General features: G+C 38.5%; 1 protein-coding gene across 1 annotated transcript in view; it reads right to left on the reverse strand.

Moving 5' to 3' along the window:
- UHRF2 (ubiquitin like with PHD and ring finger domains 2) overlaps positions 1–18,912 on the reverse strand; it is a 76,346-nt gene extending 57,434 nt beyond the window's left edge. The window contains exons 1-3 of the mRNA XM_010960649.3: positions 18,432–18,912; positions 12,983–13,216; positions 131–390 (exon numbers count right to left, since the gene is read on the reverse strand). Of these exons, the coding sequence (XP_010958951.1) occupies positions 131–390; positions 12,983–13,216; positions 18,432–18,584 (647 nt within the window). The 5' untranslated portion in view covers positions 18,585–18,912. The remainder of the gene's footprint in view (positions 1–130; positions 391–12,982; positions 13,217–18,431) is intronic.
- Between the last annotated feature and the right edge of the window lie 365 nt (positions 18,913–19,277).

The following is a 19,277-nucleotide window of genomic DNA, read 5'->3' on the forward strand; positions in this document are numbered from 1 at the left end:
GTAATAGACTGAACAAGACCCCTAAGTTATTTCTTCAGAAAGACTGCTATTTGAAAACAATCTTGAAATCTAAGATTTTGCTTCTATAAACAAAAACATGAATGAAGTCCTCAATAGCATGAGCACTTACTCATCATACTCGATATGATAAATAACGTCTTCATCAGCAGCAACAGAGTCTGAATTAGACGTAGAGGGTACATTGTCCAATTTATTTGTGTTCTCTTTGGAATTATGATTTACATTTCCATTAGTCCTTTTACAAGAACTGCCATTCTTCAGTGGAGTTTTGCCACGTGAATGTCCATCAGAAGCTCTAGTAACACTATGTATACGTGCCTCAAACCAAGCACCAAGGGCGACATCTCTGGCATCCACCAATTCATTTACCTAAAAAAAGTTTAAAATTAGTTAATGAAGCATAATTTCATCTATTGCTTCAAAAACCTTAATATAATTTAAAATTACTTTGAGGGTTTATTATAGTTAATATTTGCAGTTACTCACGTTTAATTTCAAAAGATTAGATCAAAACTATTCTTTTTAGGTTATACTGTCAAATCTGTTATTTACTATTATGAAAATTATCTTTCCTCCCAATATCCTTCAATGAAATAGATATTTTCTTTAACTATTCCTTACTGGCATCTATACAAGACTATTAAAATATAATTCTTGTGCCCCCAAGAGTCATTCAATAAGAATGTCACTAATGAAAAGCCAGGACTTTAAGGTATTATGAGTGTGTTACTAGTTAGTTTCATTAATTTCTTCAGAATCCTAAAGATAACTTACAGTCAGCTTAACCATAAAACAGTGAAGTATTCAACAGAAAAAACTTGAAAACAAGGGACTTATACATATGGGAAGAATCCAGTGAAACCACTTCTACAAAATGGGGTTAAGTTCCACCAACAGTTAGTAACTCACTAGCAAATGCATTATTTAGTACCTCAGAGAACAAAGAACATATAAAAAGAACAGAGCTATAAAGATGTAAAATGATGTCTGTATTTAATTCTAATGAATGATCCAGAACTAAACCATGCAATATAACAAAAGGAAAACAGGGTTTTAGAAAACAGGTGTACCAGAGAGTTTGAGAATTACCATAAGGAATCTGGTTTTTAAAAAAATTCTCTCTAAAAAAGGTGAGGTAATTGGTCTAAAGGTCAAGGCCCTTTCAGGAGCAATAACCAAGAGACATGCCTTCAATATTTTTTAAAGCCCTTAAAAAGAAGAAAATGACACTACTTCAAAAGACTAGGAATAGACTTACCATATGACCCAGGAATCCCACTCCTGGGCTTGTATCCATAAGGAACCCTACTTCAGGATGACACCTGCACCCCAATGTTCATAGCAGCACTATTTACAATAGTCAAAACATGGAAACAGCCTAAATGTCCATCAACAGGTGACTGGATAAAGAAGATGTGGTATATTTATACAATGGAATACTACTCAGCCATAAAAACCGACAACATAATGCCATTTGCAGCAACATGGATGCTCCTGGAGAATGTCATTCTAAGTAAAGTAAGCCAGAAAGAGAAAGAAAAATACCATATGAGATCGCTCATATGTGGAATCTAGAAAACAAAAACAAAAACAAAAACAAACAAACAAAAACAAAGCGTAAATACAGGACAGAAATAGACTCATAGACAGAGAATACAGACTTGTGGTTGCCAGGGGGGTGGAGGGTGGGAAGGGATAGACTGGGATTTCAAAATTGTAGAATAGATAAACAAGATTACACTGTATAGCACAGGGAAATATACACAAAATGTTATGATAACTCAGAGAAAAAAATGTGACAATAAGTGTGTATATGTCCATGAATGACTGAAAAATTGTGCTGAACACTGGAATTTGACACAACATTGTAAAATGATTATAAATAAAAAAAAAAAGTTAAAAAAAAAAAAAAAGAAAATGACACTACTAGTACAAGATCATCACCTAATCCATCTAGCTCTTCCTGAGGGTGTAAGACCCCTTAAGGTGCCCAAAAGAATTCTGACATAAGGTTACAACTTGGGGTAGGGGTCAAGGTAAGAATGAACTGAAGTTAAATACCCATATACCACATATTGTGCAAGGCTCCTTTAGTTAGGCTTGTCTAACTCTAACAGCCTTAATAATAAATAATTGATATTTTACAAGATAAGGAAAAAAAGGCTCTGACAAGTTGACTTGCTTCAAATCAAAGACAATGAGGAGAATGAACCCAGGACCTTGTGCTTGCTAGGCATGCACTCTACTCCTGAGCTATATCCTTCCCTCGGCTTGGTTGTCTTTCAACTTCTATCTATGTGGGTATCTCCCACTCAGAACACTTGGACTAGGAGGAATGAGTTGGTCTCTGGCCAGGGCTCAGATGTGGGCTCTAAGGGGAGGCACTGCATGTCTCTTGTCCCTGCTGTCACCCTGGGAGAGGGGGCTCCAGCCTCTTTGGCTCCCTTACCTTCATTCTGGGACAGCCTGCAGCTTGGAGCAGTGCTCAGCCAGTGTGGCCCTGTGGCCTCCTGGCTGTGAGGTCTCAGGAGCTCAGCCCTCTAATCTGGAACAGGAGAATAATGATTTCACCCACCTCACGGGGACAAATGAAGTCGTGGATAGTCAGGTGCCTGTCATAGTGCCTGTCAATGTAAGAACTGCTCTCTGTGTGGGCTGTCCCCTTGCTGTGACTACTTTCTCCTGAATGGTGACCCAAAAAGGTGGTCACTGGTAGGGTCAGAGGCCTTCTCTACATACCCTCTTGTTTCTCTGGCATCAGAATCAGTTGCGAGCAGGATCAACACTACCTCAGGCAGGTGACCAAGGTCAGCATCAACAGTGATGTCATGTTGCAAGTATGTACTCTTGATATGATGTGATGAAAATGGCCCTTCACCTCTACAGTCTTCCTCCCAATACCCCACAGCCCTTGTCTCTAACCATGAGAAAAACATCAGGCAGATTCCAGTAGTGGGGCCCCCTACAAAACACCTGACAAGTTCTCACAACTGTCAAAGACGTCAAAAGCAGTAAGAAACTGACAAGAGGAGCCTAAGGAGACATGACAACTAAATGTAATATGGGGTCCTGGAACAGAAACAAAGAACTATAGGTAAAAACAAAGGAAATCTAAACAATCTCTGGATAAAGATTAATAATGTGTCAGTAGTAGTTCATTAATAGTAACAAATCTATCATACTAATCTAAGATGTTAATAATATACTAATACAGGAAACTTGGGGAAAAAAGCAAGTCAGTGAAATGTAAAGCTAGGATCTGAAGACATCTTGATCTTAAAGCTCATGTTCTTGCTACACTATATCATGAAGCTTGATGATAAGACAGGTAAATAGGACCTTTAAAAGGTTAAGTGAAGAACTTAAATAAGGTATTCAAGGTATTAAAGAGGTTTCAAATCACCTTCTAACATAAAAGGTAGAGAGAATACAGACAAAAACAAGAAGTATTAACTATCACTAACAGAAGAGGTACAATATTTGGCAATGAAATAACCTGAAAAACAAAGTTTAATGCAAGAATGAAGAGTTTAGGAGAAAAGAAAAAGACCTCAGGTCCAATCAGGCTAGACAAAGAATCAGAAATGGAATGGACAGAAGCTTTTCTATATTAGTCACTGACAAGTTTAAAGACATGTAGTTTCTTACAGGCAACACTGGCTAAAACTAATGAAAAAAATCAACATTAAGGTCTCTCATGCTCTTTCTTGGCAAATCAAAAATAAAGAGGTTTCACATAGCATTACACAATTATTCTAGCAAATGATGGAGTATAGACTTGATACTAAAACACTGACAGCAAAAATTATGTTTAGCAATAAAAACTTAACTACAGAACAGTAAGAGGTACAAATGAAATACTGAATTTGCATATCAAATATAAGGCACTAGCAGGCAAAGAGAATATACTATCTGAATACTTCAGTATTTGGCAATATAGAGTTAGCAGAAACCTAAGTCAATCAAAATATGGCTTAAACATCACACATATACAAGAACAGTCCACAGAGGTAGACAATTCTTTGAGTAGTGTAACTCCAGGTTTATAACCAGGAACAAAAACTACAAATTATCCTATTAAGTCTAGTTCAACATTCATGATAATGCATATAAATTGAATGGGGAAAAATGCTTTTAAATTCTAAAGGAAAATCTGTACATATTACAAAGACATACTAAGTTAGGATAAATCTGAATGGGTCAAATTGCATGAAAGAGGATAAAGTTCTTCTGTAAACATGGGTTTGGAAGATAATTCAGTAGCAAATACTTAAAACTTATATGATTAAAATAAAAACAGAGGATACTGCTAAGATAATTTAAACTGAATTACTAAGAAAGTTAAGAGCTGATAAGCATTTCCAAAAACTACAAGATATGAAAAACCATGAGTGAATCCTAATGTAAACTAGGGACTTTGGGTGATGTTGTATCAACATTTTGAGAGACTTCTATACCTTCTACTCAGTTTTACTGTGAACCTAGACCTGCTCTAAGAAAGTAACATCTACTAAAACAAAGCAAAAACCCAACTAAAAAGTAATTTAGCCAGAAGAGAGCAGCAAAAAAGCAGACAGAATGACAAGAAAACAGAATAGGTGTGTTTACACGTGTGTGTGGGCAGGAGAGGGGTGTCTTAGCTACAACCTCAGGATTTTAATTTATGGAGGTTACTGAATGACAATATGGAGAAGCTAACGCCACTGGGAGAATTCCTTACGTTTCTCAAGAAAGTGGGGCACTCTGTGCAGGACCACAATGAGAAGCACTAGGTCTGGTCAGGAGGCAGAAGGAACAAGAGGAAACCATGGCCCAGAGAGTACGTGTTCTGCATGGAAAAGGCAAGGCTAGGCAGGGGAAGCAGCTTAGCACTGGCTAGTGTGAATAATATTAGCACGCTCTGGGGCAACAGGGGTGGTCACCAGTTGGTTGGTACCTGACTCTGAATGGTTAGTTGGTATGTGGGTGTGCTTTAGATAAAGGAGGTGGCTAGGGTTGTGGAGTTTGGATTGGTTGGTTTTATGGAAGATGGGTTCACTGACAAGCTGTTCTGTCTCTTACTAGCTAGCCTTGACAGAGGTAGTCTAGCCTTAGCCAGCAAGCACCTCCTGCCCTGAATATGTCAAAACATCATAAAAGTTAGAGGCTAAACAAACTATGATTAATGGAGGAGGGGTGTTTGAGCTGAAAAGCCATGAGCTAAAGTAAAAAAAAAAAACAAACCCACTCACATAAATCTAAGCTGAAGAGCTAGATTTATTCATATCAAAAATGCACAGGCATACATCATTTTATTCTGCTTAGCTTTATTGCACTTCAGATAATACGTTGTTTTTACAAATTGAAAGTTTATGGCAACCCTACTTTGGTTAAGTGTATTGCAACCATTTTCCCAGCAGCATTTGCTCACTTCCTGTCTATATCATTTTAGTAATTCTCACAGTATTTCAAAACTTCGTTATCATATTTGTTATGGTAATCAGTGAGCCTTGAGGTTACTATTGTAATTGTTTCGGGGCACCGCATACCATGCATGCCCATGGAAGACGGGGAACTTAATCAATCGATCAATGTTGAATGTGTTCTGACTGCTCTACCAACCAGCAGTTCCCCTTCTCCTTCCCTCTCCTCAGGCCTCCATACTCCTTGAGACACGACAATATTGAAATTAGGCCAATTAATACTCCTACAATGGCCTCTAAGTGTTTAGGAAAAGGAAGAGTCTCTCACTTTAAATTAAAAACTAGAAATGATTAAGCTTGAAGAAGGCATATTGAAAGCAGAGACAGGCCAAAAGCTAGGCATCTTGTGCCACACAGTCAATTTGTGAATGCAAAGAGTTATTGAAGGAAATTATAAGTGCTACTCCAGCGAATGCACAAATGATAAGAAAGCAAAAGAGCCTTGTTGCTGATGTGGAGGGATTGTGAGTGGTCTGGATAGGAAGAGCAAACCAGACACTACATTCCCTTAAACAAAAACCTAATTCAGAGCAAGGCCCTCACTCTCTCCAATTCTATGAAGGCTAAGGGAGGTCAGGCAGATGTGGAAGAAAAGTTAGAAGCTAAAAGAGGTTGGTTCATGAGGTTTAAGGAAAGGAGTCATCTCCATAATACAGGAATGCAAGGTGAAGGAGCAAGTGCTGATGTAGAAGCTGCAGCAAGTTATCTAGAAGATTAAGCGAAGATAATGAACGAAGGTGGCTACGCTAAGCAACAGGTTGTCAACATACATGCAACAGCCTTACACTGGAAGAAGATGCCACCTAAGACTTTCATAGCTACAGAGCAGAAGTCAATGCCTGCTTCAGAGCTTCAAAGGACAGGCTGATCAACTTATTAGTGGCCAATGCAGTTGGTGTCTTGAGACCGAAGCCAAAGCTCGTTTACCATTCTGAAAAACCCAAGGGCCCTCAAGAATTATGCAAAATTTACTCTACCTGTGCTCTATAGATGGAACAAAGTCTGGCTTACATCTGTTTATATGATGGTTTGTTGAATATTTTAAGCCCATTGTGCAGACTTACTGCTCAGGGAAAAAAAAAAGTTTCCTTTCAAAATATTACTTCACAATGACAACACACCTCGTTACCTAAGAGCTCTGATGGAGAAGTATGAGTTTAATACCGTTTTCATGCCTGCTAACACAACATTCATTCCCATGAATCAAGGAGTCATTTTGACTTTCAAGCCTTATTATTTAACAATTACATTTCACAAGGCTATAGTGGCCATAGTGATTCCTCTGATAGATCTCAGCAAAGTTAACTGAAAACCTCTGTATAGGACTGACCATTCTAAATGCCAGTAGGAACATCTGATTCATGGGAAGAGGTCAAAGTAACATTAAAAGGATTTAGAAGATTCCAGTCCTCATGGATGACTCTGAAGGGTTCAAGACTTCAGTGGAAGAAGAAATTGCAGATGTAGAAATAGCATGAGAACTAGAATAAGACTTGAATGGATAAAGAATTGCTTCTTTAGGATGAGTAAAGAAAGTGATTTCTTGAGATGAAATCTACTCCTGGTGAAAATGCTATGAAGACTGTTGAAAGGATAACAAAAGATTTAGAAAAGTACATAAACTTAGTTGGTAAAGCAGTGGCGAGGTTTGAGAGGACTGACTTCAATTTTGAAAGAAGTCCTACTGTAGGTAAAATGCTATCAACCTTACATGCTAGAGAACTTGTTTTGTCAAGAGTCCATCGATGTGGCAAACTTCATTGCCTTATTTTAATAAATTGCCACAGCCACCAGTCAGCTAGCAGTCTTCAACGAGGAAGACCCTCCACCAGCCAAATGATCATGACTTGCTGAAGGCTTAGATGATGGTTATCATTTTTAGCAATAAAGTATTTTTAAGTTAAGGTATGTCAATCTTTTTTTTAGATATAATGCTACTGTACACTTAACAGACTACAGTATAATGTAAATAACTTTTGTATGCACTGGAAAACCAAAAAATCTGTTTGATTTGCTTTATTGCGATATTTGCTTTTTTGCTGTAGTCTGGAACCAAACCCAGTTATCTCCGAGGTGTGCCTGTAGCAACATTTAGAGAAGAGTTTTCCATGTGCAAGTATTTGATTAAAAAAAAAAAAAAGTACAGAAGGCAAGGAGCAATCATTAAAAAACAAAACAGTACTAATGACAAATATCTGAGGATTTACTATATGCTGGATATACTTTCAAGTATATATGCTCTCTGGAAAACATACCAGCTTTGCAGATAAGCAAAGACTTAAAAACTACGTTTATTACTTATAAGATGTAACCTTGAACAAGTTACTTAATGTGTCCCAGCCTCAGCTTCTTTTTAAAACAACATACTTTGCAGTATATTAAGAGATTAGATGACAAATTTGTATGACTTGCCAATCTAGCAATCACATAGTAGGTACAAAGGAAAAAACTTTCACTGGGTATCAATATAAGTTCAATGCTAAGACTCACTAAAACTCAGAGAATGGTCTTATTACCATATCATTCTTAGTAAATACTTTAGCAGTATAATCCTATATATATTATCTCCTTTAAAAGTTAGAATACAAAATCATTCTTACTTTCCAGTGAGGTTCAGAAGTAAAATACGCTTGCCCTCAGGAGATACATAACTGTAAGTGGGAGCTAAGATGATAAAGCTTTCTCTAACTCTGAACACAGTCCTCTCATTATAGCATGTTTCTTCAGAGTTACAAATCAAAATGCAATATGGTTCTATTTACATAAAGTTCAGAAAGAGGAAAATTAGGGATACATATGCAGGTTGAAGGTTAAGGGGTCATTAAAGGATAACAATAGGATAAAGTTAAAAGATAGCAAAGAAATAATTATCATGGAAGTTCTGATATGAGTTATACCTAGGGAAGAGGGAGTTATATCATGAGCGGGCACATCAGAAGTTCTTGGGGTACTGCTATTCTTCTTAAATTGAGTGGTATTTACATACATTGACTTCCTATTTAATTAAGTTCTACTCTTACTTATACTGTCTATTACATTTAATAATCAAAAACTTTACATAAAGCAGCATGGCACTGTAGACAAAAGATACGTAATAGTAAAAAAAAAATCCATTTTTACCTAGCTATTGACAATTTTCCTTTTCGTTTGGTACAATGAGCATGGACATGTAAAAGTTTACCAGTGCCACACACTTAGCTAAACCCTAAAAGTTTACTATAATCATTCTGAACACTTATTTAAGCCAGGATGAGTCATTTCAACAGTAGGATCTTACAAGTCATACAAAACTTCCACATCCAAAAACCAGAATTAAAGCCAATTTAAGGATCAGAAGTCCACCTGGTTTCAGAAAGTAAGTTACTTCCTAGAGTCAGTGTGAAATTAACGTTGTGTTGTACAATGGGGATGGATGGACCCAGCCTCTGCACAATCTGCTACAGGCTCTACAGATGTGATAGTGGTATCTAGCTTCTTAATAACATATGAAAAGATACCTGAAACTTACCAAATATTGCTCAGAATTATCAAATGCAGCAAAACAAGAATGATACTGGATAACAACTTCAGATTACTATTTCATCTTAAAGTTTAAATGTTTACCTATGTCTGTTTTGAGTAATGTTAGTGTGAAAATCCACTTTTTGTACCTGCTTACCATGAGGTCCAAAAATATTTTTAGGCAAAAGGAAGGGAAAGCCCCCAAATTTGTTTGCTCATCAATAAAGCAATTTTAATTATGGGAAGCTCCATAAACAGAAATCTTTTTTTAAATGTTTTTTAAATATTTTATTTATTATTGTATTACTTAATTATTTCATCTTGGTGGTGGGGGGGAAATGAAGGTTATTTTTGAAAGAGGTACTGGGGATTGAACCCAGGACTTTGTGCATGCTAAGCATGTGCTCTACCACTTGAACTATGCTCTCCCCCTATAAAAGTAAATCTTTTCAAAGTACAAGTTACATAGGCAAGAATTCAAGATGAAAGGAAAAAATCTCCCAATTTTTAAGTGATCCATATACAATTTAATGAAATTTTGATATACTTACTTTTCAGAGACTTGCTCTAAGAAAAATACATAAAATTCAAAACAAACTCAAAATAAAAGTAGCAGCTTCTAAATACTTAAGTTAGCACAAGTTAATACCTATTTAATTCCACGAAGGCAGGGGACAGTATCGTTCATTTACCCCTTATCTCTAGTACCTAGTACAAATATATACTAGATATCCCAATATTTGATGAATGAATTATATAAATAAGCCTTTCTATAAGGAAAAAAAAGTCACCAGTCAAAAATTCAAATACCTATGACAATTACTGAGCTTCAATCCAAAAAAGCAAGTTTGTGTTAGCCTCTTCAACTAACAAAGGTTAAATCCAGCTTTGACTAAACGTATTACTTTATAAATAACAGTACCCTTTTGAGCATTTAAGTACTAGAGGTTCCAAGTGTGTTTCTAAATGAGGAAAGGAAGATAATGTATTTACTTGCCAAGTTTGTATAACTCAAAAGCAGCTGAACTGAAATTTGAAACCAAGTCTGAGATAAACCTAAAGTCCTTAACGTCTATTATATTAGCATGAAATGTAAGAGATGTTTAAAAACCCAAGTACTAGATAGAAGTAGTTGATGGCCAAAGCGCTAACATTGAAAATAAAAAGTGAAGATCTGCTAAGAGAAGTAGTTTTTCATGATGCTCTTCTGATTTAGAGCAGGGGATGGGACATGGTAGGGTGTTGAGAAGTGCTAAACAGAAATTTAAATTAACCATTACTGCTTAACCTTTATTAATCTCAGACCTGCAGATATATAAGCTGGCCCTCCTATGAAAAGAAATTTGTACCTACACTGCCCAAATCAAGTCAAAAATAGCTTCTAAACCGTTGCCCTTAACCAAAAAGTTAGGATGTAATAATGTAAGCTTAATTTAGATACAGATGGTTACATATATAGATACACAGATACATAGGAGTTATTATACATACATGTATTTCCTTGCTCTGTCAAGCTGGAAACACATGTATATATAATACATATGTAGTAATACATGTGTTTGCTCTTTGCTACTGGTGGGTTCTTGTTTTTAGAGATCAATGAGTGATGTAAACCATATGGCAAGTGGGCTTTCAATGTTAACAATTCTGTCTGAATTCTGAGCACTACTTAAAGCACTATTTTAATTTATGTAAGTCTTGCGCATATCATGTAAGTTTATTCCCAGACTTTTGTTTTGTTACCGAAATTTTTTTTCTTTTATTAAATGATTATAGCAAGGAAAGCTATTGGTATTTCAATAGCTGTTGTACTGCTTGCTCATAATGCTCTAATGCATTTTCTCAGCTTTCCAGGTACTTGTAAGTAATGTCTGCCTTCTCCAGTATTTACAACACTTTGTTGTTTTGCCTATCTGTATTATATAGCACTTCTAGAAAGATGTTAAATAACAGCATTAACTGTCTTTAATGGGAATATTTTGACTTTTCCCCAATCATTAAGCATATTGCTTAATGTGTGGTTTAAAATACTCATCTATTCCACCTGTTCCTCTTAAAAAGATTTTTTTTTTTTTTTGTAATGGAGGTACTAGATTGAACCCAGGACCTCGAGCATGGTTAAGTATGCACTCTACCACTGAGCTATACCCAACCCACAAGGAATTTTTTTTTTTAAATCAAAAATGCATTCAATTTTTATTTAGATGCAGAAAATACTTTGGATTAGATCATTTTTCACTGGTTTACTAACATGATGAACTATATAAAACATTTCCTAATAGTAAACTATCTCACTTTCTGACAAACCATACTTGATCAAGGTATTTTTAAAAATACATAGATATAATTCTACTTGCTAAACATAACTTAGGGCATATGTCAATATGCAGTGATACCAGTGTGCTTTTGTCATGTTTTAAGTATCAATGTTATACCAAATTTAAAAGACAAATGGAAGCTTTCCTTTTTTTTTTTTAATGTTGTGGGTCAATTTAGGTAACATTCTAATTATCTATTCTTTATGGGTTTAAAGCAATGCATCACCTAGCCAGGCCAGGTACTTTGATATAGTGCTCTGCTACTTTTGACTTTTTCCATTTTTATGGATCTGTCTACATTTTTCCATAGATACAAATTTTGCATTTTTTTCTACAGATCTAAGATTATCTCTATTTGCATTTTCCTAAGTAATTCACTTCATTTATCAATCTTTAATTTTAGCCTGGAAAATACTCTGAAAAGTTAAGTTTGGGTCCCAATTTATTCCAACTAGTAAGACTTAAGAAACAATATAAGGATAGAAAGAGATGGACCAAAACCATCATTTAATTATTCCTACAAAATTTATTAGAATAGAGTTTGAAAAAGCTGCTAGATAACAAAGGGCAATAATAAATCACATTTCTACACAGCACATAAGTCACAATTTTAAAAGGTAACCATTTATAATAGCATCAAAAACAAAGCTACTAGCAATCAAACAAGATATGTAAAGAAAAAACTGAGAAAGATGTCAAAGATCTAAATTAATGGAGACTATCATTCCATGAATGAAGGATTCAACACTGTTAAGCTCATCTATGGATACAACTCCCATTGAAATCCCACCAGATTATTCATCTGTAATGTTTTGACAAGATAATTCTCAAATTTTTACCTTCTAGGGTTAAAAGCTAAAAACCAAGACACCCTTGAAGAGGAATTAAATTTCGGAGATGGGAAAAGAGATATCAAAATAGTCTACTAGTACTTTGAACTGCATGGACAGTGGGATAAACCAGACCAATGGAACAAAGTAGAGAACAGTTTGGCAGTATCCTAGGAATGAACAACCAGCACTTCTATTTCTAGGTAAAAATTCCTCAAGAAATTCTTCAACATGTACACCAGGATACACACAGTAGGTTCAAAACAGCACTTTTTAAAACAGCTAAAATTGGAAATTGCCCAAATACTATCAATCATGGATTAGGTAAATGTACTGGGCATGTTAATAAAATGGAATAATTTAACAGTGAAAAAATATAGCTATATGGATGAAATCCCCCAAAGTTGCAAAAAAGTTGAAATCTATTATATAAACAAAGTTCATATAGGCAAAACAAAATACTGTTTAGAGATACACATGTCAGTAATAACACTAAAGAAAAATGATCATAAAAGTCAGAACAAGTAGTTTACCTCTAAGGGAGAGAGAGAGGGAGATGTGTTCTGGTAGGGGCACACAGGAGACTCTAAAATGGAACTGGCATCATTCTACTTCTTAACCTTGGTAGAATTACACAGGTGTTTGCTTTATTATTCTTGAACTGGACATATACATTTTATACATTGGTCTATATATCTTTAACTTTTAAAAGTAATTTTTAAAAAGTTGTGAAAGTATTAGCAGCCCAATCTTGATTTTCAAATGGCAATCAATGTTTACTTACTTACAACATCCTCGAGAGAACAGAATTATACTCTCACAATTAACAAGTCTGAGGAAGACAACATACCTTATACAGTCCAAAGCCAGGATCAACAAGAAAATCTTGAGTTGATGTAGACGGCTGACTGGAAGGTCCCACCCTTGGGGATTTTTTTACTTTAGGTGGACTATTAGAACAGGGTTTGGTCTGTACATCAGTCTGTTTAGACGTGCTAGGAAGGTCAGGGTCTGGGCGAACTAGTAGCTGAATTATATCATTCAATCCAACATCATAGTCAAATAAAGTATATCCATTTTCCAACTGGAAAAAAAAGATAGAAAAAGATTAAAATACTTCTCTCAATATTCAATCTTTCTACAGCTTTAGTTACCTAAATGTCTTAGCCTAATTATTAAAATAAAATTCGCAGCATTGCAATTTGGCGATCTTGAAACCATTTCTATTACTTTATGGCCTCTGATGTCAGCATCTTCTCAGGACCTCAGTAAATTCTTTAGAACCATTCTATATTAACTATAGGTAACACTGATAGCTACTGAAATCAAAAATGTATCATTGTTCCTGTGACGTTACCTAGGCAGAAAAACTCTGTTTCTCACCAAGCTTTGTGTATTTTAATAAACAATGCCTGAATCCACTGCAAGAAAGAAAAGGTGAATTTTCCAAGTGAGCTGTTTAATGACCTTGTGTTCATAGAAACATTAAGTTAACCATTTTATCTTTCTGAAGCACTGTCAGTTTTTTAAAAAAATCAAGCAGAAAAGAATTCAAGCAAGAATAATTACAATTCTTGATCATGCTATTCCAACTTGCCCCAAGTTCTCTGTAAAGGTGATTCAAGTTGTGTTATGAAAATTATTCCAGGATGAATAATGAATACGTTATCTTGCAACTTACCCATATTTTGGCAAGGTCTCTGTAAAGAACTGAGTTGCGTCCACCCACTACCCCCACCGACTCCCTCCCAAATATGTTGAAGTCCCAATCCCAAGTATCTCAGAATGTGACCTTATGTGGAAATAGGGTCTTTACAGGGGTAATCAACTTATGGGGTGGGTCCTAATCTACTGAAATAGGTGTCCTTATAAAAAAGTGAACTTTGGACAAAGAGATACACAGGGACAAGGCAGCCCCATGACTGGAGTGATGCATCTATAAGCCAAGAAACATCAAGGATTGCTAGCAAAGTTTAAGAACCTAAAGGAGGCAAGGAAGGATTCTCCGCTAGAGAGACAGAGAGGATGGCCCTGCTGACACCTTGATTTTTGGGCTTAGAGCTTCCAGAATTGCAATAAATTTCTTGTCTTAAGTCACCCAGCATTTGGTATTGTTACAGAAATTGTTATTGAAACCCTAGGAAACTAAGTTTCCATTTAGTTTCTTCATAAAATTCTTTTTAAAATTCAGTTGGCCATTTCACTAAACTTGAAGATCATAACTCTCACTTCCCCCAAAACATTTACCAATTTAATCACTGTTCATTTTTCCCTCTTTCTATATAATGCCTGTCACCATCCACAATCCTAACACAATAAGGCCATTTGAGAAGTCAACCGTAAAGGAAAAATGAAAAGTCTGTCCTTGAATGACAAACTTACTGATGTACTAGATAAATAACTTTAATTCTAGTGGTCCAAGAACACACTGAACCCACGCCTGCACACTACAGGTGTTCACTATTGTTAAACAGAACAAAGGATTGAGAAATTCAAATTTCCCAGTGGGGGAATTAAATTACAACTTATCTCACAGATTAGTTAACATGCTTATTTCAAACAAGCCTAAGGAGTCTCCCAAGTCAGCAAGCAGATAAACCCTTACAGGATAGAGTGTTAACACTGCTTATCTGATTAAAAAACAAAAATTTCTAATCCTTAACTCCTGGAAAAAACTCAAGGAGCAAAAAGCTACACATTCACACCTTTATTTTCACATTCTTCAACAGCCTTCCTCTGGTTCAAGTAAGACCACACTAATTCTGAAACAACTGAAAAAGCACACTTTGATTAAACATACAGCTGTTGCACATTATGACAATTACAAAAATGCCATGTTCAAAGCAGGGGAAAAACCCCCAGCAGCACAGAACATGCAGATTAACTGGTAGGGTATGCCCCAAAATGAAGATAGCTGCTAACATGGTGAAATAATGGGAAATTCAAAGTATTTCCATAAACATTTTTCCATTGATATTTGAGACGCAAGTTAGAGGGACTCTGGGGGCATTCTTATACGCAGTCCCTCTGACTAGTTTCTACCACGTGATCATAGTAAATACAAGCTGCTTCAAGAAGTACTTGGTTTAAAGGAAAAGCAATATTTTAAGTCAAACACTAAGCATTATCAAGGCATAAAGCCCTATAACAGAAGTTACGCCCACATTAACACGTAATCACCTCTTCTCAATTCTTCATGCTTGCTTTAACAGTCACTTGAACCCAGGTTATCTAGTCCTTCCCTAATTCACAGGTACCCTCCCAGTTTTCCTGAAACAGTGATTGTTAACTACTGCATAGTAAGTTCCACAGTGGCTGAGAAGGCAGGGGGAAATCATTCCTCAGAGGCTATAGATAAGGGATGCAGGTGGAGGGCATTAATAACATTCATCTGTCACATCACACAACACACACACGTCCCTTTAAATAGGCCAACACTTATTTTGTATTCCATGTAAAAACAGAGTCGAGGGGCAAAAGGCAACTACTCAGTTTTTCTTCAGCTCTGGTTTATGTCCCATATTTACAATCTGAGAATCCCTACAGTGGTATAAGGGAAGGAGTAAGAAAAGGACAGAGTATCCTTTAAAGGAGAAAAAACTCTGGATTCTCAAAAGATTTAGAGATCCACCAATGTAACTCTTCCTTAAAAACAAAAAATCCCTCCAAACCCCAGGGTGCCAACTCAACTTCCCAAAGAAGAATATCCAAATTAGGTTACCCTACTCTAACCAAACTTACAGCCCTGAATTGCTCTCTCCATTTTGACTCTCAAAAAGTGAAGTCAATCACACAATTACAGCTACTCACATTTAATTTGCATATAGACCACCTGGGGACCTTGTTAAAATACAGATTCTCCTTCAGTAGGTCTGATGTGAGGCTCCCAGGTGAAGCTAATGCTGCTAGTCCTGCTGATCCTGGGACCATACTTTGAACAGTAAGAAAGTGGTAGGAGGCTGACTACCCTTCAATATTCATTTTCAAACTCTGATGTTCATCAGAATCTCCCATTGGTGTCTTGTTAAATTCCACCACTTACAATTCTGGGGTGAGCTGAGCATCTATAATAAATATCCACAAGTGATTGTGATGTATACAGAAGAGGAAAAGCAGCCGACCTCACATACAAAGATGGGAAGGATCATTTACATCATGAAGACTGTCAATTTGTGGGGTTTTTTATGACATTTTTCACTATGTGGCAATAAGGCATCTTGGGGAAGGGGTGCCTTTTTCTAATGAACACAAAGTCATTTTTACAGGATAAGGTCAGCCTTATGACACCAATTTAGTAGTTGCTTGCTTTAGGTACGTTAATCTTTCCATCTACTGTAGACTCCAAAGAGGAAAGAACAAAGATAATAATCACTACCATGGCTACTTGTCAGCTCGTAAGGAAGTAAACACAGCTGGAGCAATGTCTTCCTTCTCTCTCACTCAGTGGGGCACCCAAGGTCCATTCCTAATTCCTATTGGTTTATTGGTTAGTGAAATCAAAGTGGTGAGTTATCAACTGTCCTGGGGTAAGTAGTACAAAAGGTTGTTCTCCTTCAGCAGTTTTTCTCTGAACCTGGAATAGTTTCCTGGTTTACTGGAAGTCTACTTTGTTGCCTTGAATTTAACCCAATCCCTACTTTTTCCTCAAGACAGCCAGATGCACATTTTTCTTTTTAGCATAGTTGACAATTAGACTGTAGGGGTGTTGCCCAGGAATACATTTTCAGGCTTCATTTCTATCTCTGCTGAAGTCACCAAAGTATTCCAGGAATTCATGTACTATTGTCCCTAGCTAGAAAATAAAATTCAGAAGATTTGATTACATGCTTTTGATTTTTTGACCCCAAAAATAAAAAGATAGCCACTGGAGGCACAGCAATATAAAGCTACAAAGTGTTTAATACATATACATTTATTTCTAAAGCAAGGTTCATACCTAAATTGAACACTTGTTTTGTACAAGTCAAACACTAGAGCAACAATATAAAACTGGCTGCAAACAAATATCAAAGATGCTATCGCTTATTTAAAAACAAAGTAAAACAACCTCTGACTCTTCTTTCTCAGAGTGTAATCGTGTTTCTCTAAAATTTCTGGGCAGTTTTCGAAGGGTAAGCCTATGAAGGGGAGAATAATACTCCTTTCAAACCCTTTGGCTGCAGGAAAACGGCTACTTCTACCAAATCAAAGAGAGCTACACTTATTTCAAAACAGAGGATTAGAGCCAAACTATGGTCTATCAACTGGAGGATGCCAACTTCTTTAGTGGATTAATGTTTGTTTTGTTTTTTTTTAAAGAAAAGAATAAGGTAAGTAAAATAGGATGGGTCTAGGCCTCTAGGTACAGACCACGAGAGACTAGTGGGTGGGAAAAATCATCAATGGGCCAGACCACGGCCATACCATACAACCACCAGTGACGCCCACAGACACCCTCACCGCCAAAAACACTTTCAGCCTTCAAGTATGTACCGCTGGCTATGCTCCAAACTGCTCTGCTAAAAGCTTGAGTGAGGGGCCTACAAGAAGGTAAGAAGTAAGAGAAAAACAAGCTTTTTATACTGCTTTTCACTGTGGGAAAAACACACCGGCTAACACTTGGCAGTTTAAACCTGGTCCCGGGCTACATCAAGAGCTCCTTCAACCCAGGTCTCTAATCTTCCCCACGACAGATTTGATCCTCCAAAAAGAGGTGAAGGAAGCGGGCCAGAAGTTCTGGAAACCCTTAGCATCTTTATTGTATACAAATTTCTTCCACAGTGAGAAGGCCGACTTAGGGTCTTGTTCCTGAGAGGGGGCAGTATCTAAGTTTCTATTTGTGAGCCGGGAGCGCGGTAGAGGTACGGAAGCGATACAAGCCGTTAGCCGGGTCAGCGCTGCCGGGAGCCCGAGCCGCTGGCCCTTCCCACCGGCACTTTGGCATGGCCGCCACAGCCCGATGCCCTCCCCGCCCTCCTGGGGCCCCGGACCCACCGAGCGCGGGAAACAAGGGAACCCAGGAGCTCTGGCTGACTGTGCCTCTGGTTGCTGCCCCGCTGGGAAGGGAGGTGAGGTCTCCGCATTCCGGGTGCCCCCACCTCCGACCCACCTGTACTCGGGGCAGGCGGAGACCCAGCTGCACTCCATCGGCGGGCCCAGGGCCCGCACTCTGAGCCTCACAGGCAGCCAACCCGAAGTGGAGCCAGGTGCGCTCCGCGCGCGCGGTGCACCAAGCCCTCCCGCCGCCCAGCCCACGCATCCTGGTGGCGCACCGCTGCCCTGGCTCGGGCTTCCCGAGGGGTGCGGTAGGCGCGCCTCACCTGCTTGCCCCGGTAGAAGAGGCGCTGGCACTCCGGTCGCACGTCGAATAGCGCCCACACCCGTTCGCGCAGCTCCTCAATTGTGGCTTTGCGAGACACGTCCTCAATGGTGCGCGTCTGTGAGCCGTCGATGGTGCGAACCTGGATCCACATCTCGGCGCGGGGAGAAGGATCCGGCCCCGCTTTGTCTCCCCCTGCGCTTGGGGCGCCGTGCCCCGCCCGGCCCGCGCCGCTTCCCCGGCGGCTCTGGCTTTCCCCGGCTAGCGGGCTAGCGGGCACACAAGGGAGGAAGACCAACCACACGCCGGGCCAGGCAGGCGGCAGTGAATCTTAGACCGCGCGCCCGCCCAGCAGACCTGAGGAGGGAAGGAAACCGGAACCAGTCGGAAACGCGGCTGCTACCGCAACCCCCACCTCACAAATAGGAGGAAGCCTTGTCTGCACCGCGCCGAGTGTTTACTTATACAGCTCCAGCTCCCACATGGAGGTCACGGCGCCAATCCCGATCTCGCGAGATCTACGCCGGGCTCCGCCTTAAAGAGGAAGGGACTCGGGAAGTGGCTATAGACCAGAGGGAACTAAAATGGGCGGACGCGGGGAGGGCGGGGCGGAGGGGCGGGGCTGCCGAGAGCCGTTACTTGCCCCTCCGCCTGCACCTGGACCCTGGACACGCCCTCTAGCCTTCGGGTGTCTGGCGGTTACAAGGCCGCCCACGCGGGTTACCGCTTTAGCCGTGGTATCGCGACTCGGGGCGCGAGCTACGTCTCAGGTCTAGCCGACTCGTTTCTGTGGTCTAAAAACACACCAAAGATAAGAAACTCTGACGTGCACTTGTATGATTATGAA

Source organism: Camelus bactrianus, chromosome 4 (assembly GCF_048773025.1).
Source record: "Camelus bactrianus isolate YW-2024 breed Bactrian camel chromosome 4, ASM4877302v1, whole genome shotgun sequence".
In the NCBI taxonomy this organism is placed as follows: Eukaryota; Metazoa; Chordata; class Mammalia; order Artiodactyla; family Camelidae; genus Camelus; species Camelus bactrianus.